At 42.1% G+C, this 25,690-nt stretch overlaps 1 protein-coding gene across 12 annotated transcripts in view; it reads right to left on the bottom strand.

Annotated features, from left to right (window-relative positions):
* The window catches only part of PRDM16 (PR/SET domain 16), an 888,295-nt gene that overhangs the window by 174,970 nt on the left and 687,635 nt on the right, over positions 1–25,690 (bottom strand). Inside the window, exon 1 of one of the 12 annotated variants that reach the window (XM_033922000.1) lies at positions 5,211–5,321. The exons of the other annotated variants lie outside the window; for them this stretch is intronic. Within the exon in view, the coding sequence (XP_033777891.1) occupies positions 5,211–5,291 (81 nt within the window). The 5' untranslated portion in view covers positions 5,292–5,321. Of the gene's footprint in view, positions 1–5,210; positions 5,322–25,690 lie in introns of those variants that run through there. 12 annotated transcript variants of the gene reach the window in all.

Here is a 25,690-nt window from a genome sequence, read left to right on the forward strand (position 1 = left end):
GCGGGGCAATTCTCTAAATTGATACCAAGAAATAGACACCACATTAGGGCATGCTGAGCACCAAGTCTGTTTCTTTGCCTTTAGATTTCTGGACGCTATCACCCCCAAGGTCCCGCTGTGCATATCAGCCTCTCACCTCCTAGCATACACGGCTCCCTCGGATTTCTAATTCTCAAGTGCACAACTCTGCACTCCTTTTCATTGAAGTCTAGTTGCCAAACATTAGACCATTCTTCCAACTTTTGCAGATCATTTCTCATAGTTTTCAATCCCACCGGGGTGTCCACTCTGTTAGAAATCTTACCGCAAAAAAAACCACCAAATGACTACAGCGGGTTCAAAATGAAGCAATAAGACTACTGAAAAACCGACATGCCCATGACCCAGTCTCTCCAGCACTGATATTGGCCCACTGGCTGCCCATAACCAAACGTTGCATTTTCAAAGGCCTAGTGTTGGCATATAAATCCCCCTACAACATGACACTCAATTACTTCTCAGACAAACTTCCTCTCTATTCCTCAAAGAGAATGCTACGCTCCCAAGACGAAATATGCCTACATACACCATTAGGATACTCCCTCCAACTCCAGTCTGGAAATGATCCAATTCCCATTCTTACCAAACCTCTGGAACAGCCTACCTCCTCATATCAGAGCTCTTAAAAGACTTCTTAACTTTAGTAAAGCTGTAAAAATCTACCTTTTAGCCTAATTGCTCCCTCAACCCTTCACCAGCATCAGTAAGTAATCCTGTATATGAAGATATATTGCAACACACTGTATGTAAACCCTATATTGTAACACTGTGAAAGTAAACTAACCCGTTCCAAGCTCTTTGAGGAGGACGGGATATAAATATAAATAAATATCATCCGCAGAAAGACAAACCTTTCCTAAATATCGCTCACAAACATATTGAACAGAATCGGCCCCAGTACCGATCCTTGAGGCACTCCACTACTTACCTTTCCTTTCTCTGAGCAAATTCCATTAACCACCACTCTCTGACATCTGTCCATCAACCAGTTTTTAATCCACTTCACCAATTAGGCTCTAACTTCAGCCGGCCAAGTTTGTTCAGTAGCTTCCTATGAGGAACCGTGTCAAAGGCTTTGCTGAAATCTAAGTAAATTATATCTATCGCACTTCCTTGATCTAATTCTCTGGTTGCCCAGTCAATCAGATTCGTTTGGCATGATTTAACTTTAGTAAAGTCATGTTTGTCTTGGATCTTGTAACCTATTAGATTTTAGGAATTTCACTATCCTCTCCTTCAGCAACACTTCCATTATTTTTCCAATAACTAAAGTGAGGTTTACAGGCCTGTAGTTTGCTGCTTCATCACTTTTGTGAAGAGGAACCACTTTCGTTCTGCTCCGATCATACAGAGCCACTCTTGTCTCCAGGAATTTATTGAGCTCCCTCAATATCCTGTTCCATAGTTTTGTCCACCTTCAATTTTTCAAGTTCATAAACACTTTCTTCCTTGAATAGTGAGGTATCCACACCATTCTCACGTGTGATTTTGACAGCCCATTGTGGTCCTTCTCCAAGATTTTCTTCTGTAAATACAGAACAAAAATATTTATTTAGCACATTTGCTTTTTTTCTCATCACTCTCCACATAGCTTCCTTCAGTCTCGCAATTCCATTTTTCATCTTCCTTCTTTCACTAATAATCCTGAAAAAAAAATGTTGTCTCCCTTTTTTTTAAAATATTTCTAGCCATTTGATTTTGGCCTGCAGTTTCACCAGACTTATCTCTCTCTTGGCTTCTTTCGTTTTCATCCGGTATTCCTTTTTGTGCTCCTCTTTTTGAGTATTTTTATATTTCACAAACGCCAATTCTTTTGCCTTTATTTTTGCCACCACTAGTTTAGAGAACCATATCTGCCTCCTTTTTCTCTTGTTTTTGTTTATTTTCCTCACATAAAGGTCTGTAGCCATTTTGGTGTCAGGTCAAAAGTGCGCCGGGACAAAGGCGCGCCCAGACAATTGAGCGCAGCGCAGAGGCGCGCGCCGCTCTAAATGACTGTTTTTAGGGCTCCGACGGGGGGGGGTGTGGGGGGAACCCCCCACTTTACTTAATAGACATCGCGCCGCGTTGTGGGGGCATTGTGGGGGGGATTTGGGGGGTTGTAACCCCCCCACATTTTACTGAAAACTTCACTTTTTCCCTGTTTTTAGGGAAAAAGTTAAGTTTACAGTAAAATGTGGAGGGTTACAACCCCCCCAAACCCCCCATAACGCCGGCGCGATGCCTATTAAGTAAAGTGGGGGGTTCCCCCCCACACCCCCCCATCAGAGCCCTAAAAACAGTAATTTAGAGCGGTGCGCGCCTCCGAGCTGCGCTCAATTGTCCGGGCGCGCCTTTGTCTTTTGCACCGTTGTCTATGAACCACCATTTTTATTGCTCCTTTCAGCTTGGACCACTGTTTTTCCACTTCTCTTATATCCTCCCATCCTTTTAGCTCTTTCTTCAAATTCTCCCCCATGCTACTAAAGTCCACACGTTTGAAATACAAGACTTTGAGTTTTGTATGGCTGCCTTACACTTTAGCTGATAAATCCAACCATTTGATGATCACTACCACCCAGGGGGGCGCCCACTCAGACATTAGAGATACTTTCCCCATTTGTGAGCATCAGATCCAGTATCGCTTTTTCCCTCGTGGGTTCCGTCTCCATTTGTCTGAGCAGAGCCTTTTAAAGGGCATCCACTATATCCCTATTTCTGTCTGATCCCGCAGACAGAACTTTCCAATCTGCATCTGGCGGGTTGAAATCACCCAGCAACAACACGTCTCCAGAGAAAGGAAAATGGTAAAACCAGAGGACATAATTTGAGGTTGAGGGGTGGTAGATTCAGGGGCAATGTTAGGAAATTCTACTTTATGGAGAGGGTGGTGGATGCCTGGAATGCGCTCCCGAGATAGGTGGTGGAGAGTAAAACGGTAACTGAGTTCAAAGAAGCGTGGGATGAACACAGAGGATTTAGAATCAGAAAATAATATTAAATATTGAACTAAGGCCAGTACTGGGCAGACTTGCACGGTCTGTGTCTGTATATGGCCGTTTGGTGGAGGATGGGCTGGGGAGGGCTTCAATGGCTGGGAGGGTGTGGATGGGCTGGAGTAAGTCTTAACAGAGATTTCGGCAGTACCGGGTAAAGCTTTGGATTCTTGCCCAGAAATAGCTAAGAAGAAAAAATTAAAATTGAATCAGGTTGGGCAGACTGGATGGACCATTCGGGTCTTTATCTGCCGTCATTTACTATGTTACTATGTTTTCTCCCCTGTTTATTGAGTCGAAGGTCTGTAGACAATATAGATAGAAGTTCCACAGATAAATATCTAGTTTCCAGTGAGGCTGATAGTAAACAGAGATTTAACAGTTTTGAAAAGTTAGTCTAAGCTGTGTGCACAGATTCAGATTAAGATAAAGTTTGAATTTTTTTTTTCTTTTTTTGAGAAAGCACAGAAATTTTTTTTAAAAACCCATTACCATTCCAAAAAACAAAAAGTCCCAAAAGCCGAAAGCCTGATCCCCAGGATTTCAGATAAAGGATCTTGTACCTGTACCAATAAAGATCTACAAGGGTTCTTCACTTTCATATTTTCGCAGGAAGTGGTTGGGGCGGGAGAAGTCGTAAAAGGGTGTGTCGTAGAATGTCATGTGACTAGTCTTTGAGGCAAGCCAGCTCACCTTGCAGGAAGTGATTAATTTGCTTTTGAGATATTTAATAAATAATGTTTAAAAATAAAAGTGCAGAAACTTTTTGAAGATCCCTTGTACTGTATATATTAATGCATTTCATAGAATTACATTTCACACATTAAACTGTTGGATCCCAGTTGATGTAACTTCCTGAGCCTCAACCAATTTCTCCAATTGTTTCAGATCAAGTAAAATATATTCCATATATTCCTTTCCCTGAAATATCACCAGACATTGTCTGAAAAATTTCAAGAGAAAGGTCATCCCAAGAGACAATGCACTTGGTCTTAATTTAAGAAATTCTCCTCTGAACATCTTGGTTCTCTGAGAAACATCACCACTATAGCTTTTTTGAGATACAGCGACCAGGATTGAATTAAATACCCAAGATGAGGTCACACAATGGAGCGATAGAGAGACATTATAGTTGGTCATATTTCTAATCACTTTCCTAATAATTCCTAGCATCCTGTTTGCTATTTTGGTGAAATCAGTTAGCTTAGCGGAGTTTAAAAAAAAAGTTTGGATAATTTCCTAAAAGACCCAAAGATTTTAGACATTGTTGACAGAAAATTCTTTCTAGTGCAAAAGGAACATGATTCTTGACAAGTGTATTCTTTCCCCAAACCCGCGGGAATTGCAGAAGGCATCATCTACATTTTTCAACTCTGCCTCCTTGTGTCACTGGGCAGTGCCTCGGCCCCTCTGTTTTTTTTTTTTTGCAAGCGAGTTGAGAAGGTGTCTTTTCTTCTGCACTACATCTGATTGTTTTTCAGGTGCAAGAATTGCTGCTCACTAACTGCAAATCCTGCACTGTCAACATTCATAAGACCAATCCAAGTCATAAGTACCAAGCAAAAACCCAAAGAGTAACAACATTCTAGATCTGAGATTGTGATGTCATAATGCCTCGTTCCACCAATGCCTAAGAGTCAACCTCATCAGTGATGTCACAATGGCTTGACTGTTCTATAATTGGTTCATATAAGAACATAAGAATAGCCTAACTAGATCAGGCCAATGGTCTGCCTAGCCCAGTATCCCGTCTTCACGGAGGCCAATCCATGTCACTAGTACCTGGTAAGAACCCAGTTAGTAGCAGCATTTCATGCCACCGATCCAGGGCAAGCAGTGGCTTCTCCTATGTCTGTCTCAACAGCAGTTTGGACCTTTCCTCTAGGAACTTGTCTAAACCTTTCTTAAAACGCTATCTGCTCTTACCACAATCTCTGGCAATACGTTCCAGAGCTTAACTATTCTCCGAGTGAAAAAATATTTTCTCCTATTGGTTTTAAAAGTATCTCCTTGTAACTTCATCAAGTGTCCCCTAGTCTTTGTACATCAAACTTTGGACTCAATTCCATCCTCCTTCCCTGAATCTAATACTACGTTTGTAAAATTATGGAGGAAACTGCATCACATCTCATATGCAATATCAATGATACTATTTCTAGGATATCAGCAGTCTAGAAGAACTGTTTAGCTCTGTACCTCTAGTGGAGCAATTTCTCCAAATGGGTTACTTTTGTGCATATCATAACAAGAATGAACCTCATTCTTCAGCCAGGGCATGTGGAGTACGATCTCAGTCTCAAAATTACTGCTAACGCTCACCACAGTACTTGTTTTGTGCCAAGGAGAGCTTCTTTCTGGAATTCATAAGATGTAACACGTATAAGCAACTTATCCAGGTGTGCTGGAGGAGTTGAAAACAAACTGAAAATAAAACAAACATTTTGCTGTGCACCTCTCTAAACCATCATCCAGGACCACGCTGCTAGCTTAAGACAAAATCTCAAGCTGAAATGTTAAGAACACACAATTATTTTTCCCCTCCCTTCATCAGTCTCTGTGGGAAGACGTGGGAGGAGAAGGACCAGCCTTGGGTTCCAAAATTATGTCACCCATCAAGCTACAGAGAGCTCAAGTGCTGTCCAATGAACGAAACATTCTGTGGATTTGCCGTCAAGGTGTAAGCACTGAAATACTTTTGTTTCCATAATGACTGGGTGTCAGCCTGCTCCCCAGCTCACGTCTGAAACATGGCAGTGAAATATACGTTTCTTGTATGTTTTGGACACACTGCAGCAAAAATGAACAAAACATGAGACCCGTTCTTTTTCTTTTTACCCTGGACTCGGGTTGAAAAACAACTTGACATAATGCATGTTCATAATATCTTCTTCATACCTTTGCTCAAGGAGTAGGAACGGACCTAAACAAATGGGTCTGTGGATAATTCTCAGGAATATAAGGACATGTGTTAGAAGAAACAATTATTATATTGTCCTCCTTCATTCTATAGTCATGCGCATACATTTTCTGCCTTATAATGCAAAATTCTGCATGCCGGTTATAAAATAATATATAAGCCTTATTACGCTTGCAGCGCTAAAGGTGGAAATCACCATTAAAGATAAGTATTGCTAAATGGTTTAATATATGCAATTTATTAGGACTTTTAAGTAAATTGTAACAGAAAGAGCTTAGTAGGATTCCCTCCCTCATTTTAACCTTTGATGGTGAAAATTTTTTTTTTTTTTTGGGGGGGGGGGTCTATTTTATTTAAGCAGACCATTTGGAGCGCTAATACAAATAATCTAGTTCTTAAAAAGTTGTTTGTCATTTATTAGACTATTAAAAGAAAGTCTGCCAATTGATTGTTGTATTTAACTCTTTAGGACAGGGGTGTCCAACCTGCGGCACCGTGAAGTATTTTGTGCGTCCCCGGTCAAGGGCGATGCAGTGTTTTCCTCTGCCGCCCCCGAGTGTTTACCATCTTGTCGGCTCCCTCCTCTGTCTTGCTGTAGCGTTTGCGCGTTTGTGCAGCCCCGGAAAAATGTTTTTCGGCCAATGCAGCCCAGGGAAGTCAAAAGGTTGGACACCCCTGCTTTAGGAGTTTAACAATAATCAGTTGGCAGACTTTCTTTTAATAATCTAATATATGACAAACAACTTTTTAAGAACTAGGGTATTTCTATTAGCGCTCCAAATGGTCTGCTTAAATAAAATAGATCCCCCCCCCAAAAAAAAACTCTCTCACCATCAAAGGTTAAAATGAGGGAGGGAATCCTACTAAGCTCTTTCTGTTACAATTTACTTAAAGATCCCAATAAATTGCATATATCAAACCATTTAGGCTCCGACTCTCTAACATCGTGGAAGTTGATTAGTTGGCTTTTCGCCCGCCCTCTGATTGGTCCGTTTCTACAGTCACTTTCCCGCGCGTGCGGTGACCTAGCATCGGCGCTGCAGCTGGTGAGGAGGTAGGAAAGGGAGCCAGGGTTGGGGGTAGAATTTGCAGTAGTAGCAGCGCCTGGCTTGCCGTGGGAACCACACGCAGAAGCTCCTCCACAGGTCCAGCGAATAGAGCGCCATGTCGATGCGCACCTTGCCACTGTTCTTCATTAACCTGGGTGGGGAGATGCTCTACATTCTGGACCAGCGGCTCCGGGCCCAGAACATCCCTGCCGATAAGGCCAAGAACGGTGATAGGTGCGGGGTCTTTTTTTTATCTCGAGCGCCTCTGAGGTGCAGGGCGCTTGCTGAGATTACACGAGCGCAACCTCTGGTTCTCCTCTTTAAAAGCCTTGTGGGGGGGGGGGGGGGTTTCTTTTTGCTTCAAATATTCAAATGCATTATTAAATGTATTTGCATTACCAAAAGATTCATAAACAGAGAGAGAGAGAGATAACAGCGCATAGGAGCCAGCGCTATGGGTGCTTCAGCACTCCCTACTATTGAACAAATTCTTTGACTGTGTCCAGGGAAGGAAAATTTATGTTGAGATTGGCTTGGGGCTGGCTGCCTTGGAGCTAGCTGGCTGACTGGCTTGGGACTGGCTGGTTGCCTTGGGGCTGGCTGGCTGGCTTGGGACTGGCTGGCTGGGGCTGGGGGCTGGCTGGCTGCCACTACACATGCCTACCATTAGATGTGCCCACCACTAGACGTGACCTGTACCCTGTCCCGGCTTACCACTAGACCACCAGAGGGGGGACAGGGTACATAATTTGGTTCAGAATTTTTTTTCTTAGGTTTTCCTCCTCTACAGGTGAGTGCGTCTTATAGAGCGAAAAATAGGGTAAATTTTCTCTGCTGCCTTCTACTTGTAGGCATCAAGAAACAGTTGGGTTTTTAATAGTTTCTTAAAATTAGAGCAGTCAATACATAATCTTAAGTAGATCAAATGTCCTGGTCTCCCAGTCCAGTTTCCTTATGATCCAAGCAGGGTTGTTATAAAAGAATGATCATCAAGCCCAGAATTCTGTTTCCAACAGTGGCCAACCCAGGTCCCAAGTACCTGGCAGAAACCCAAAGAATAGCAACATTCCAGAGATGAGATTGTGATGTCATAATGCCTCATTCCACCAATGTCTAAGAGTCAATGGGTTGATTGTCCTATACTTGGCTCACATAAGAACATAAGAATTGCAGTACTGGGACAGACTGAAGGTCCATCAAACCCAGTATCCTGTTTCTAACAGTGGCCAACCCAAGTACCAAGCTAGATCCCAAGTAGTAAAACAGATTTTAGGAATAAGCAGTGGATTTCCCCAAGCCATCTCAATAATGGCCTATGAACTTTTCTTCCAGGAAATTATCTAAGCCTTTTTTTAAATCCTGCTATGCTAACTGATTTCACCACATTCTCCGGCAACAAATTCCAGAGTTTAATTGTATGTTGTGTGAAGCAATATTTTTTTCCAGTTTGTTTTAAATGTATTACTTAGTAGCTTCTTCCCATGCCCCCTAGTCCTAGCATTTATGGAAAGAGTGAACAAGTGATTCATATCTACCCTTTCCACTCCGCTCAGTATTTTAGAGATCTTTATCATATCACCCCCTGAGCTGTCTCTTCTCCAAGCTGAAGAGCCCTAGCTCTTTTAGCCTTTCCTCATAGGGAAGTTGTCCCAAACCTTTTATAATTTTCATCGCCCTTCTCTGGACCTTTTCTAATACCGCTATATCTTTTTTGAGATACAGTGACCAGAATTGCACACGGTACTCGTACAATAGAGCAGGGCAAGGTCATTATAACATTTTCATCTTTGTTTTCCATTCCTTTCCTGATAATTCCTAATATTCTATTTGCTTTCTTAGCTGCCGCTGCACATCCTCACAAGCGATCCTGCCCACTTAAATACATTTCAATGTCTATCCTTAAGTTGCTTCTTGTCTTAGTTTTCGTAGTGGAGGAGTAGTTTAATGGCTACCGGGTTCTTGTGATTCTGGGTAAGTCACTTGACCCACCATTGCTCCAGGCACAAAATAAGTGCCTGCATATAATATGTACCTGTTTGTTAATGAACGTGTACAGCTGTTGCATTTTAAAAGGAAAATCAACCACTTAAAAACGTAAGCATTCTTGCAATTGTTGAAAAAATAATGGGCAGGATTAAAACATTCTCAAAGACAAGACTAGCTACGGCACTTTGGACATTCCATCAGATTTATCCCAGCTTCTGATTAAGCAGCAAACATGGAGTGAAGGCGTAGCCGAATGGTTAGTGCAGTGTCTTGAAAACTTGCAGAACTGGGTTCAATTCCCACTGTAGCTCCTTGTGACTCTAGAAAATTCACATCGCCCTCCATTATCCCAGGTATAAAACTTAGACTGTGACTTTGATTGTATCACGGAAAGGTGGTATATCAAATCCACAACTCCCTTTATTTGTTCCAAGACCAGTCAATTTCCCCCTGCACTGTGTGCCAGAGTTTTTTTTTTTTTTGGTTCTGTTGGGTCTTCAGTCTTGTAAGTCCAAGCAGAAGCCCCCTACTGAACCTATCAGCATCTTAATTAAATATCTGTATTTGGTTACAGCCAGGTATAGCCTAGTGTTGAGCAATGAGCATGTATGTACATTTCTGTACTGTCACGAGATAAGTAACACGTTAATTGACGATTCAGAGTAAAGTAAATGCTTCGATAGCTGATTAATATTAAAAAAAAAAAAAGATTATGTAACATTTATGTGAACTTTTGCTTACATTTTTTCACTATATCAAAAAACTACCAGGTAAGTCACTCCTGTGCCTGAAAAGTTAAAGAGCTATATTGTCTTCTTTTTTAAACATGAGATCATAGAATCCTGGGTTGTTGTTTTTTTTCTTTTCTGTTTAGTATAATTTTATACTGGGTGGATGTCGTTAGGACTTGAATGGTTTGACAGCAATGATTAATACTCCGCATTAGAAGATTCCAGTGAAAGTATTCAGGGACAAGCTGTGCGGTTTGGTTCTCATCAGATGGCCGGGCCTACAGGCCTATTAAAAACAGCAGGACAGCTACAGACTTAATCACAGAGGCTGGGCCCATAGAGAGAAGCAAATAGATAAAAAAAAAAAAACACAACCTGAGAAGAAAATGTTAGACTAGAATGACACAGGAACACAAAATTAAAACAAAGATAGGGTGACAAGCAATACAGCACAGAGCTAACAAGTGGTAGTAGAAAATTATAATTTTAAGGCCTAGCTTAAACATGCAGCTGACCTGTGATAGGGAATAAAGGTGCAAACAAGTAAATTTGAAAAGGAAAATGCTAAATTCTTGAGGCATGAAGTAAAAACAAAAGAAACAAAGGGTAAAAGCTGGAGGAAAGAGGAGGTGGGGCCTTAGTGATAGTAGTAGGAGGTGGATGGGATTGTATAAGCAGCCAGAGACTGTGTGAAAGCAGTTTTATCTAAGAGATCAGATAAGATAAGCCCCCCCTCTCCTTCCACCCCTTCCTCCCAGAAGCAAAAAGAGTCTAAAGTCATTAAACTTGTCTGGGCGTTCTCCTATTAGTGTTATTAGGGAAGTATTTGAAGAGGGAGGGGATGAGTGCCAGATCTGCCCATCACAGCGAATAAAAGAACATGGTGGGGTAGAGATGGGGGGGGGGGGGGAGAAGTTGTATGTCAAACTTTCAGAAAATGTAGAAAAGCAGTTTTGGGGGTGGGAGACCTAGAGCTACAGCAGTTTATAGCAAGTACCAATGGTGCAATTACATAGTGCTGGGGGGGGGGGAGGGGAGGGAAAGAGAGTCCATCTATTCACACTCTTCTTCAGGTTGAGGAACCAGATGCCAATCATTCAGGGGTACTTCTGTCCAGACAGACCCAGGGATACTTGCAACGGGGTACTACCCATATTTTTAAAGGCGTTATCTTTGAAGCGATGGTTGAATGTACATTAGCTAAGGGTTATGCCCTCATGTGTCCAATGCAGGATGCTCTGAGGTTTAGCTACTTCTGTGTTATGATGATCTGGCACAGTGTAAATTGTAGGAGCCAGAACAAGTTCACCCACCTGTGGCAGAAGACAATGATTTCCACATGAAGCATGCCATCTTTGTATTCTCATGGTGGGAGAACCAACATGTCATCACTGTGTACTTAGGCAGATGACAGACAGCTGTGCCATCTCTCATCGGCACTAATCATGTTGGCTTTATCTTGGTCTTTGTGTATCATCATGTACTGTAGATTTGGGGAGGAAGCATACAGGAGACATTTGGAGACAATGCCCTTGAAGGAATCCAATTACCTTTTCAGAAATCGTGCCCTGGTACGACCCAGTAGCCTTAAGAACCTTCCCTAGTTTTTTTTTTTTTTTTCTAAGTACAGTATTTGCAGTTCCTAAAGCATTAGGATAACATCGCATAGGTTAATCATCCTAAAATGAATTTGTACAAATAGAGAGGCAGTTCTATGATTGTCCAGCTTGATATAGTTATACTTTATAACTCATGCCTCGAGACCAACAATGAACTGGTGTACTTTCAAATGGCCTGGAAGCTATACAAGACAACTAAATGGTATGGAAAGCAAATTCATTTGGAAACCAGTGGTTTCATTGAGTTATGTAAACTCTGATGAGCAGAACGGGGAGAGTGGGCGGAGGAGCAAATGAAGGCAGCCTTGAAAATTCAGTACTTTAATAACTAGAGAAAAAGGTGAATACCTTACCACCCCACTCCCTCCCTCCCCAAAACATACACATTTATATGAATAGAAATTAATTGTGCTTCATAAGGATGGGAGTTTTGAATATTTGCTATATTATGTTATTAGAGATTTGTATCCCGCCATATCCCCTACAAAATGGGTTCAGAATAGGTCACAATCACAGTAGAAATCTCCTCGTATCCCTCCGTGTACGTATCCGACTCCCAAGTTAACCGCGGCGGCGGCGGCTTCAATATAAACAGTTGGAGACGGACCCGGTGACGTCAGGGGTCCGTCTCGGTCAGTGCCTGCCAGTTAAGTTACAACAAAAGGGAACCGCTGCTGCTGGAGACTCGGGATCAGCAGTAGAAATCTCCTCGTATCCCTTCGTGTAAGTATCCGACTCCCAGTAGGTCACAATCACAATACAATAAATACATCTTTCTAACCGTAATAAGCCATCAGAGGAGGAAAATCACGCAAACTTATTTAAAACAAAAATAGAAAAACCACATAATAAAGAAAAGTTTGCAGTTATTAAACCAGGCATGCAGTATTTAAACTACTCTCTTAATTCTCCTGCCTGTACTTAATAAAGAGAATGGCCCCCTATAGGATCATGAGAACAGGCAACATTGCCCCTTCAATTGAGTAATTGCCAAACAAAAATGATAATAGATGAGATCGAAACAGTAAAATGTGAACAGTCCTGGCCTCACATTCTCCTACATAAGAACTTAGCCTTACTGGGTCAGACCAATGGTCCATCAAGCCCAGTGGTATATGGCCAAAACCCAAGGAGTAGCAATATTCCATGCTACCGATACGGGGCAAACAGTGGCTTCCCCCATGTCTTTCTCAATAACAGACTATGGACTTTTCCTCCAGGAACTTGTCCAAACCTTTCTTAAAACCAGCTACGCTATCCGCTCTTACCACATCCTCTGGCAACGCGATCCAGAGCTTAACTATTCTCTGAGTGAAAAAAATATTTCCTCCTATTGGTTTTAAAAGTATTTTCCTGTAACTTCATTGAGTGTCCCCAAGTCTTTGTAATTTTTGACGGAGTGAAAAATCGATCCACTTGTACCCGTTCTACACCATTTAAGACTTTGTAGACTTCAATAATATCTCCCCTCAGCCGTCTCTTTTCCAAGCTGAAGAGCCCCAACCTCCTTAGTTTTTCCTCATACGAGAGGAGTTCCATCCCCTTTTTCGTCCTGGTTGCTCTTCTTTGAACCTTTTCTATTGCCACTATATCTTTCTTCCTAGACCTCATCACCTTTGTCAAACCAGTCTCAAAAGAAGTGCCAGCATTGAACAGTGGTAAATTCCTCCAGTTCAAAAGAGTAAAAGCTATGATAGAGAGAAAAACATAAAATGACAACACAAACGTGAATCTCTGGTGACCTTTATGACAGCTCTACAACTTTCATCGGCGCAAGGGAGTCAAATTTGGTGGCAGTCCAAAGACTGGAAAAGATACATTCTGATATTAGTCTTGGCATTGGGATTACCAATTAAAAACACCCCCATGATGGTGTAATATATAGACACTTTGAACTAATATCCAAAAGATTTCTTAATACTACCCTATCCTTTCAGATAGGACTTTGGAACAAAAGTTTTAGTGCTTTGATCTTAAATTCTTCTTCTTACCGGGCCTTTAAGAGATAGTTAAAAACTTCTCTGTTTGATAAATATGTATAATCTAGATAAGTTAATAATTTCTTAATGTTATATTTTATATATATAATGTACTGTGATTTGTGGTGTAAATTCGCTGTGTTTTTACAGTTCTTACCTCTTATGTAAACTGCATTGAACCATGAGGTATTGCGGTATATAAATAAATTCATTATTATTATTATTATTATTGTGATATCAATGATGAGTTTGGCTCTTAGGCATTGGTGGAATGAGGCATTATGACATCACAATCTCAGCTCTAGAATGTTGCTACTCTTTGAGTTTCTGCCAGTTACTTGGGACCTGGGTGGGCCACTGTTGGAAACAGGATACAGGGCTTGATGGATCTTTGGTCTGTCCCAGTATTTTTAGTACTTTTTATAGAATTTGGGAGTAGATGTATAAAAAATGGAGAAAGACTTCAGTGCATAATGTCTAGCCTTTTTTTTTTTTAAACTTATAAGAGCTGTTCAAGTTTTATGACTTACCTCATAATAAAGCTCTTGAACTGTGTTACTTGTGCGGCCTGTTCAGCCCAGAATTTTCCCCATAGGCCTAAAATAGAATAAGTCCCTTATTCTCTATAGGGTGCCGATATCAGTGGCCGCTGATCATGTGTCAATCACGCAACGGCGTCCTATAGAGAATTGCGCCTCTGTGAAAGACAGGCGCCAGAAATGTAGGCCAGGGTTTTCTATGCCGCGAATTGCACGTAGTGCCACGCCCACTGTGGCGTTAAGCACTGTAAAGTGCCTATGTAGGTGCGATTCTTGCACCTTTCATTTGGGTACCGGTAGGCGCTTTAAGTCTACAGGTTTTTTTGCCATTTTAAACGGTGCTTCTCAATTAACTTAGGTGCCAGTAGGGCGCCTACCGACGCCTAAGGTTCAGCGCCACTTATAGAATATCGTCCTAAGTCTGTTGCTGAATCAGTGGCAAATTCCTAAATTTTCCTGCTTTTTGTCCCTTGTTCTTATTTGTTGGTCTCCTTTTTTTTTTTAAATTGACATTTAGAGTTCCTTTTACAAAGGTGTGCTAGGGCCTTAACGCGTGCAATAGCACGCGTTAAATTCCCGAGCGCGCTAGCCACTAGGAGGCGGTAGATTTTCGGCTACCGCACACTATAGCGTGCGATAATTTTGTATGCGCGCTAAAAACCCTAGCACACCTTGGTAAAAGGAGACCTTATTCGCCTTGCTTTAAGGTTGTCCTTCTACTGCTGTTGCTTCATAATAGGAAGCCTGTGCGGCTGAGCGTGGGCGATTTTAAGATGACTTTAGAGCAGTGGTCCCCAACCCTGTCCTGGAGGACCACCAGGCCAATCGGGTTTTCAGGCTAGCCCTAATGAATATGCATGGAGCAGATTTGAATGCCTGTCACTTCCATTCTATGCAAATCTCTCTCATGCATATTCATTAGGGCTATCCTGAAAACCCAATTGGCCTGGTGGTCCTCCAGGGCAGGGTTGGGGACCACTGCTTTAAAGGACTCATTTTTGCTTTGATTGCCTGCTACTGCATTTGAAGTACCCCTGAGGAAGGCTTATAAAGCCGAAACACGTCATGCAGTACATTTATATTGTATCATTTTGTCTTTTTAAAATTGTGATATTTTTGTATGCTCTTTGACTTAATAAACTTCATAATTTTATACTCTTGGAAGTCCGGGAACTGGCTCCACATTTTTGTTTTTAGCATCATCTGATCTTTGTGGGACCTTGGTCCATCTCTGTGGTTGGTAGGACCATCTTCGTGACGTACCACCCCACAGCATCGTTTTGCCATTGGAGCTTCATAGTAGTACCACAGATGTTATTATAGGAGTTTGATGGTGGGCACACCACTACCCTAATTTACCTTGATCCATATGGCCAAGAGTAATGAAATACATGAAGAAATTACTTTAAAATGAAGATACCCCCCAAAAAAACCCCCACAAAAAAATACCCCAAAAACTAACAGTGCTGACTCAAGAGATGGAGGTTTCATAATGATCTTATTGTCACGGCGGGATTATTTTCAACTTTTCACTACCATCACTTTGCTAAAGTTGGCAGCACCAGAAACCAAAAGGGTAAGATTTAGTAGTCGATCATATGCAGCAAGCAAATAGGCGCTGGCAATGGAAAAAAAAAAAAAAAAAGCTGGCATGAAAACACTTAGCAATGCAAACTCGTAGACTGAAGGAAGACTAGGATTCTGCCCTTGGGTGGGTTAGACCATGAGGGTAGGGCCATTCCAGTCTCCAGTGACCACAAAGAGGCCTGATTTTCAGGCTAACTGTAAAACCCATTCAGGAGGGATGTTTGGAATGCAACAGCTAGGCTTGAAATCTATAATAGCACTCATTTGCATATGTAGAATTTGATGAAAGCCAGCTGTTCATGGTCTCTGATGGCTTGATTTCACCCTTAACTTTGAAGAAAGGCATCTGTAAGTTCTCTGGTTCTTCTGCGCTGCAGTTCTCCGCAGTCTTCTTTGCTCAACTTTGCTTGCCCTGAACATTTTGGGGAAGGAACTCAACTGATCTATTGATTCTTGGCGTAGAACATTAGATGCATATGTTGCACCGATTTTATAAAAGGAAGTTATTTAAGTTATGAGCCTTCATATAATAGCCTCCTGCTGAGCTCTTGCACAAAGTTACATCTAGCCTATGGCAGCAGTAACTTTGCACATCTATTTGCTGATAGGAATCAGGGGTTAGGTGGGCATTGTATATAATAATAATAATAATTTTATTCTTATATACCGCCATACCGAAAAAGTTCTAGGCGGTTCACAACAAGGTGAGCTAATACATGGGATACAGATAAAATACAAATGAGAATAATGGACTTAAAAACAGATAAAGACAGAAAGCATTTACAATATAATGCAGAAAATGCCGGCATGGCAGGGAAAGAAGTAATACATAGAACAGATCAAATACATCAAGTTGAATATAAGGAATTTGATTGAAAAACTGAAGCAGAATGCATTAAGATACCAGCCTATCAAGATTCCAGAATCCCAGAGAGTAACAAGATTCTAGAATCCCAGAGAGTAGCAACATTCCATACAGAATCTCAAAGAATAATAATAATTTTATCCTTATATACCGCCATACTGAAAAAGCTCTAGGCGGTTCACAACAAGGTGAGCTAATACATGGGATCCAGATAAAATACAAATTAGAATAATGGACTTAAAAACAGATAGACAGAAAGCATTTACAATATAATGCAGAAAATGCCGGCATGGCAGGGAAAGAAATAATACATAGAACAGATAAATACATCAAGTTGAATCTAAGGAACTTGATTGAAAAAAATGAAGCAGAATGCATTAAGATACCAGCTTATCAAAGAGTTGAGTCTTTAACAATTTTCTAAAATCAAGATAGGAAGAGACCTCGAACATCATTTTTCCAAGCCAAATTGAATAATTTAGCGGCTTGAAATGAGAGGGTTCGCTCAAGGAACCTCTTATAATGCTGATTCTACCTCCACTTGACTCATTCTTTGCACATTTGCCTAACGTTAGATGCTCTGTTTTTCTAGTGTCCATTTTGATGTGTGTAATCTCCCTCCCAGGATGATTTTATAGGTATGTACTTGAGTGTGTATAATGCTGTTATGCTCTTGTGGAATATATGGGGTAAATGGAGAGTCCTGGGGGGTGGGTGGGGGGGAAGCATGCACTTTGTAAGAAAATGAAAAGTTGTAAAAGTAAAAATTTCAATAAAAATAGAGTTTAAAAATTTATTAAATTATACCCAGGTGTCTGGTCAAACCAGAATGAAGAGAGTTTTGATTTATTGATGTTGTATTGAAGTGAACTTTGAATCAGTAAGACTTATTTATTTAAAATATTTATAATCCACTTAAAAGCCTAAGCGGCTCATAATGTAAACCGTTCTGAGCTGCCCTGGGAGAACGGTATAGAAAATTGAATGAATAAATAATAAAACATACATCAGGGCTGCCCAATTCCGGTCCTCGAGATCTACTGGCGGGCCAGGTTTTCAGGATTTCCCCAATGAATATGCATTGAAAGCAGTGCATGCACATAGATCTCATGCATATTCATGGGGGAAATCCTGAAAACCCAACTGGATTGCAGCCCTCAAGGAGGGACTTTGAGACCCCTGTTCTAAACGACCTAGGTCTTCATAGTGCCGCTGAACGACTAAAACTAAACGGGGCATTTCGGCAGGAGTTGGGCGGGACATGGGCCAGCTTAGACTTAGTCATACAGCATGTATAACCGAAAGTTATACAGCCCACGATCGACGGAACTTGGACGTTGTAACTTAGATCATATAAAACAGGGCTGCCCAAGTCCAGTCCTCGAGATCTACTGGGGCAGGCCAGGTTTTCAGGATATCCACAATGAATATGCATGAGAGAGATTTGCCTGCACTGCCTTCTTGGTATGCAAATCTCTGTCTCATGCATATTCATTGTGGATATCCTGAAAACCTGGCCTGCCAGTAGATCTCGAGGACCGGAACTGGGCAGCCCTGACATACATAATAATGAAAACAAACACAACTATCAGAGTAAGCAAAATCAGTGAAAATTGTTCTATCCAATTTGATCTTAATCTCATCTCCAAGGTATTAGCAGGAACCAAGATAAATAGTTAAAAAAAACCCAAAATAAAACCCGACCTTGGATGAGACCAAACTAAGGACTCCTTTACTAAGCCGCGTTAGAGATTTAATGCGCAGAATAGCACGCTAAAATGCTGCATGCGCTAAAAACTCTGATACAGCTCCGTAAAAGGAGCCCTAAGTCCACGTGCCTTTACCGGTACTTTATTTCTGGATAACTGCTCCATCTGCAGTATGCTGTGCTTGCTGCAAGAAGGTGTTTAACCAGGAAAAATCTGTCAAAACCTTGACGTCCAAGTGGACCATGGGTCGTCCAATCCACGCTACAAATGTCTTATTATTAGAAATAAAATGCTTGGCTTAGAATGACAGGATTGTAATGAGTTTGAGTCCAAATGCCATATCCCACTGATTTTCTCATTGCTCGGAACAAGCGCTGGAAACTGTGAAAAGAATGAGTGTTGCCCTTTTACAGACAGTCTCTTGTAGTTGTTCCTGTCTCGGTGCTTCAGTTTGATTGACAATAAGGGGGGGACCTGCAGCCGGTATTGCTGGAAACCCTCCCCCGATAGCCTCGCATTATTTGAATTTACAGGTTATCAGCAGGGCTGAAACTTCAGCGATGACCTCATTAAGAAAATGTGGCCACATCAGCGCCTTTTCAGAGCCTTTATCACTCATCATGTGTCATACAGGCGGACCCGTTGACACCTCCATGCAAACACTGGTTGATATCTTATCTCCTGCGAAGGGATAGGACCCGTGCTGTGAGATGCAAGCCAAGACTAGGAATGCAACCCTGAAACAGGTTCACCAGAAGCCGGTGGTGGGATAATCCCTTCTGCAGTGAAGGAAATGAATGCATACTTCTTTCCTTTACAAAATGAGAGAGAGAGAGAGAGAGAGAGAAAAAAAGCTACTTATCGGTGCTGGACAGTGGCAGTTCCAGTAGCTGCTGGACACATTCGGCATGAAGAACTGACTTATGGTTAGAACGGTAGGCTGAAACACAAGGAAGCCAGGTTCAAATTCCTCTGCTACTCCTTGTGATTTTGGGCGAGCCATTTAACCCTTCGTTGCCTCACGAAGGTGCGCAAATGGATTTAGTGCGTACTAAGGCCCTGATTCTATATAAGATGCCTAAAGTTAGGCCCCTAGATTGGCACAGCTGGCCGATCTAGGCACCTAACCCCCCCCCCACGCTTTTTATCAAGCTGCACTGCCGAGCAGTGCAAACTAAATGCCGAGCTGCCCATTCTATTCCTATGGGCAGCTCGGCAGCGCAGCTTGATAAAAAGGAGTGGGGGGGGGGGGGTTAATTATTTTAAAAGCCTTAATCAGCACCATTAATTGAAGATTGCAATTAAATTGCAATTAAATCATAATTAATTAGATGGAAGGCACCTAACTTGAAGGACATCTACTCTAAGACTCTAAGGTATGTACTCTAAGAATGTAGGTTTCAAGTTTCAAAGTTTATTAAGTTTTAATATACCAACCATCGAGACATCTGGCCGGTTTACAATTTTAAAATAATAATTAAAAAGTAAAATAAATTAAAAAGAAAAAAAAAAAGGAGGGGAGGTGTGAACATTTATTAGACAAGTTACAGGTACAAACATGCGCTTGAGGATAAAAGGGAGAGGGAAAGTTAATAAATACATCTTTAAAAAAAATAAAAACAAAAAAAAGTGTAAAAGGGAGGGAAAATTGAGGGGGAATGACATTGAGGAATGGGCTCGCTTCTTAAAAGCGGTTGGTGTTTAATTTTCTAGCTATTGAGAAGGAAATATTTAAGTGCTGAGGTATGCGTCCTTGAATAGAAACGTTTTTAATCCGACCTTGAATTTGTCAAGAGAATTTTCAAGATGGAGTTGAAGTGGCATGGCGTTCCATAGAGTAGGAGCCACTACGGCCAAGTTTGATTTCCTAGTGAAATAAAATTCTTTGATGGAGGGAATGGTCAGAAGATTCTGATCGGCTGATCTAAGAGACTGGGGAGAGGAAAAAGGGATGATGAATTTATCAAGAAAGGATGGGATATGTGAAAGTTTGATTTTGAAGACTACCATTAGAGTTATAGGGCACATCATGGGTATGTTTTGACTTAGAAGCACTCATTTAGATCAAGAAAACCCGAGCATTAATAGAATTAACCTAAAGTTTCAACAGCTACTGACACCTAAGACCACTTTGGGTACCACTTGGCGTGATTCTAAAAAATGGCGCCTAACTTATGATTGACACTTTCTCTCCTCGTTGCCTACTTGTTAGGCTCCATTTATAGACTCTACAGGGCAAGGAAGAAGCACTGTGAATCAATTTGGAAAGAGAGAATGGTAAATATATTTACATTGGTGATATACAGGTCCCCTTCACAGATGGAAAAGGTGGACAGGGGAAGTTTTACTACTATGTGATTTTAACATGACAGATGTTGATTGGGATATCCCTATTGCGGGGTCTTGTGGAAGTAGGGAGATCCTGGATTCTCTACCAGGAGAACTGTTCCAGCAATTGGTAATGGAACCCATGCGGGATGGAGTCATAGTGGACTTAGTGCTTACAAACAGGGAAAGTGTTTTTGACTTTACAGTGGATGATTATCTGGCATTCAATGATCACTGCATGGTACGGTTTAATATTACGACGGGTATAGAGAGGGCTCATTCAAAAGTAAAGGTTCTAGACTTTAAAAAAATGAACTGTATTTGGAGGGGGATTACGTCAAGGAATTGTTGTCTGGTTGGGAATGTCTGGAAGGAGTAGAAATGCCGTGGACAAAACTGAAAGGAGTTATTGTAAGGTGACAGACTTTTTTATGAGGCAAATAAGTAAAAAAAGAAGAGGAAAAGAAGGCCGTTTTGGTTCTCAAAAGTAGTAGTTGAGAAGGTAAGGAATAAGAGGTTAGCTTTCATAAACTACAAAAGATCACAGAAAGAGGACGACAGGCAAAAATATCTGGAAAAGTTAAGAGAGGCTGGTCGAGTAGTCAGGAAAGCAAAGATATAAATGGAAGAAAAAATAGCAGACACGGTAAAACAAGGAGACAAGACATTTTTTAGATATATCAGTGATAGGAAGAAGTGTAAAAGTGGCATTGTGAGACTCAAAACTGAAGGGGAGGTATATGTAAAAGCTGATAAAGAAAAGGCTGAATTGCTTAATGAATATTTCTGTTCTGTGCTCACAGCTGAAGCGCCAAGAGCAGGACTGCAGAAGGCAAATGCGAATTGTGATGGAGGAGTGGTAGACCCTGATCAATTTTCAGAGGGTTGTGTAACTGAGGAGCTAGCTAAATTAAAGGTAGACAAAGCGATGGGGCTGGATGATGTACATGCAAGGGTGTTTAAGGAACTTAGGGAAGTTCTCTGCTTACTGACATTTTCAATGCTTCTCTAGAATCGGGAGTAGTACTGGAGAACTGGAGAAGGGCAGATGTGGTCCATGTAGCCCAGTATCCCATCTTCACAGAAGTCAATCCAAGTCACACGTACCTGTCAAAAATTCAAATAGTAGCAGCATTCAATGCCACCGATCCAGGGCAGGCAGTGGCTTATCCCATGTTTTGAACTATTAATTGAGAAATACCATTAAATTCATAAGCCCATTTGAGATCCCTCATCAGCTTTGGGCTATGATACTGCCTATGTCAGTGAGATCTCCAAATCCATCATAACACTGCAAACATGGCCATGTCTGGATAAAATTAGGATCTGAATCAGCAAAATGTCACATGAAACACCCCCCCCCCCCCATTTTCCATTCTAATCAGAGCAATCACTAGGCTCTGTATCTTAAAAAATAAAGTAATCCAATCATGGATTTTTAACTCCTGATTGAAAGTATTCAAATGTAAAATAGTATTTATAAAATTCAGGTTGACACTAGTGTTTCTTACGACCCAAAGCCGAGAACTGGCCCTAAGGGAAATGAGGGGAGCTGGACTCTTCCCCAATCCAACCAATATTTAGACCAAGATACTGAACAATGGGAGGGGAGACCTGCTTCTCTTTGCCTACTGGCACACACAAGTCATGCCAGATGTTGAAGGTGTGGCTAAGAAGACAGAATGTGGTCTCCAAAAATCAGTCTGATTCTCCCTTCACTAAGGATGGTCCTACCAGAGTCCATAATCTTTGCAAAGAGAGAAAGATAATGGGGTTTTCAATTTGAACCAAAGTAAGAACTGAATTTATTAAAGCTTTTTTCTTCTATTCTGGGATTTGGGGGGGAAATATTTAATATATTGGGCATTGAATCATCCATTTCTGCATTACCGTTCTTAGTAAGCAATGATTTTTAAAGGTGACAGATCTCAGCAGCATGTACAGAAATATGGAATGCTTGAGTGTTTGGAAAGCCACTGGTACATGACTATACCAAAGTGTACATGTTTAGCTATTGGCGAAGTATGGCAACTCTTTCCAAATATTAAAGATCAGGTTTAAGGTTAGTATAAAAAGCACCAAATATCTGCATGTCTGTTTCGTTAAACAGATTGGAAATGGGGCATTTTCTTATATTTACTACTAGTCGTTAAGCCCGTTACATTAACGGGTGCTAGAATATATGTGTGTCTGTCTGTCTGTGTTTCTTTATCTCTCTCTCCTTGGCTGCTGTCTGTGTCCTTCTGTCTCCCCCCCCCCCGAGCAAAGCTGTCTGCCTCCAGCACACTCCTCCCCCCAAAGCAGCCCCCTTTCTCCCTGTCTCTCCATGGCCCCTTCTGACATCCCCCAGTGCAAAACTGTCTGTCCCCAGCACACCTCCCCCCAAAGCAGCCCCCTTTCCCTATCTCTCCATGGCTCCTTCTGTTTCCCCCCAGCACACCCCTCCCCCAAAGCAGCCCCCTTTACCTCTCCCTGTCTCTCCATGGTCCCTTCTGTGTTCCCCCAGAGCAAAACTGTCAGTCCCCAGCACACCTCCCCCCCCAAAGCAGCCCCCTTTCCCTCTCCCTCTGGCCCCCTGTATTGATTCCCCTGCTTACCCTCCCTGCATCCCGGCGTCTTCTGGTCTGCTCCAGGCTGCGATCGTGGTGGCTGGCCCCAGCGAACCTCACAGGCCGCTCCCCAACCCAGAAGCACGCTCCCTCCTGACGCGATCCCGTGAGTCAGAGGGAACGTGCCACCGAGGCCAGAAAGCGGCCCGCGAGGCCCGCCAAAGCCGGCCACGATCGCAGGCTGCCCTGAAGAGAAGAATCAGCGGCAGCGGCAGCAGCAGCGGTGAGCGAGGGCGGGAGGTGAGGTGCTTGCTTCCGGTTGGTGAGGAGCTTGCTTCGGGTTGGTGAGTGAGGAGGGGAGTGGCCAGAGTGATCCCTGGCCGCGTTCTAAAATGGAACGTGGCCACGGATCAGAAAACACGGCGCCAGGGATCACGGTTTTTCAAGAGCGCATGTGCGCTCTAGGGTTTTATTATATAGGATAAGGCGCTATCATGTTACTGTGGACCATTATGCATGAATTTAGGCCCTCTTTAATGAAGCTGCGTAAGGCTTTTTTATTGCCTGCTGTGGCAGTATTAGCTCCAACGTTCATAGGAATTCTATCAGTGTCAGAACTTTTACCGCCGGCAATAAAAAAAAGCCTACTGCGGTTTCATAAAAGGGGGGGGGGGTAATTTTAGTTTATTGAAGAATTTATCTGCTTTTTAAAGTACACATTACCTTAGGTCCCATTTTATGCAGTGGAATCTATTTGCTAACAATGTATGTAATACATTCCTATGTACAGTAATGAGGTAGTGCCTTTTAGTAAAAAAAACTAACCCGTAACTCCCAGGGGGAAGGTTTAGATGGCCATGAGACCTCAGCATTGCTGGCTATTGGGGGTGAGGGAGATCTCTTCCAGAGCCTGACTTTGTAGGTCGTACCAACACCAATTCAATGTAGGGCAAAAGTATTTTTACTGTTGAATTATTGAAGGGGGGGGGGGGAATTGAAGAGCAGGAAACACAAGTCGATCCAAATTATCCTGGATACGGTTCAACTCTGAAATCTTACGATTAAAGGGGGAGAATTCTGGTAGCAGGTGGTCTCGGTGGATCCTCTTTTCCTGTCCAATCCACACTTAATCCATGGAATATCCAGCTGATTTCATTCTGGACCAAGGCCAACTCTCAACAAGGCTGAGCCAACAACATACAGCAGATGTGTGTCCGGATTTTACTAAAGTAAAATCCGGTAACCCTACTAAAGATCCTCTGTACTTACCTCAGACCTTCTTAAATGCTATTAACGTCTCTTCTGCCTTCTCTCCGACAGGCCGGTTCTTGCATTCCCTACTCTTTCGATGAATAACTATTTATTTAAAACTTTTATATTCTGCCTACCAAACCAAGGACATTGCAGTAATTTCCTAATGTTACTCTTAAGTCTTCCCTCTGAGCTTCATATCATGTCCTTCAGCTCCAAAACTATCTTTCCGCTGAATGTTTGTACAAATATTCGGGATCTGAGCTGTCAGAAGTAGCTGGAGGTAGCATGAACGTAGACAGTACATGCTATATTATGGCATGCTTAGCTGGGCAAGAAGAACCATTTGGTTGTTTGAATCCTGTAAGGAGCTTTTCATGGCAATAGAATAATCAAGCTGACCAGTGGGTGGACTAGTATGCTCCTTTAATGAAGCAGCTACTTTCCCTCCCCCCCCCATTTCCTCTGTGCCAGCGCTCTCATTTCAATGCCCCGTATTCCTCTGGCTATTAATGTCATAAAGACATCATTTGTTCTTTCCGATGATCTTTACAGAAACATGTCCCCAGTGAGATGTAACATTTAGTTAATAATTTAGCACTGTGCTGTCTGCTGAATTAGGGGAAAAAAAAAAAAAAATCCCCACCACACACCCAGGACCAAACAAAGCAAAAAAATATGAGATCGATGGTGCAAAAAATTGGTTTATTGAATTTTCTCCGTTTTTATTTCCCGAAGACAAAGATAAGACTGCACAGATAGCTACTGTGCACGCTGGGCCATTTAGAGCAGAGACTATTGATGCAGGTTGTCAAAAAATAATTGTTTTATTTTCTCCGGGAATGTTCAGCGACACTGCTAGAGGCGGTGATCCGTAAAGAAGGTTCTTGAGAGGTGCATTTGGTTTCCAGACTGATAAACTTTCACACTGTGCTGCTCCTTCTAATATAATAAAACCCTAAGCCGCGCGCAGGCGCACTCTTACCTGCGTGCTCCCGTTTTCCGTGCGCTGTAGGTCCCCGCAGGTAGGAGTGCGCCTGCGCGGCTTAGGGTTTTGTCGGCTTCAGGCGGCGCGGAGGCTGTCGGCCGCGGCGGCTCTTGGCGTCTGCAGGCCGCGGCGGCTGTCGGCGGAGGGCAGACGCGAGGTAAGGGGTGCCTAAGAGCCCACCTCAACAGTGATGTCACAATGGCTCGACTGTCCTGTGCTCCCCACTGCCCACTAACCTAGCCAGCAGATTATCCATTCCCCTTAACTGTATCCGTAGCAGCCTGTTTGTCTTAGAAGTATGATTAAGCGATTAATCAAAAAAACCTATTAAACTTGAAACTTGTTTGTTTAGATCGTAAGCTTCTTCGAGCAGGGACCGTCTTTTTCTTGACTCTGTACAGCGCTGCATATGTCTGGTAGCATAATCGAAATAACTAATAGCAGTATTAGTAATTCAGTCTTAAGCATCAATTCTGTATTTGTGATTGTGCACACAATTGTCCTTATGGAAAATTAGCCTAAATCCTAAATTTAGGCAAGAGCACAAATGCTAGCTGAACAGCAGGTGAAACTGTCCCA

This window comes from Geotrypetes seraphini, chromosome 15 (genome assembly GCF_902459505.1).
Source record: "Geotrypetes seraphini chromosome 15, aGeoSer1.1, whole genome shotgun sequence".
NCBI lineage: Eukaryota > Metazoa > Chordata > Amphibia > Gymnophiona > Dermophiidae > Geotrypetes > Geotrypetes seraphini.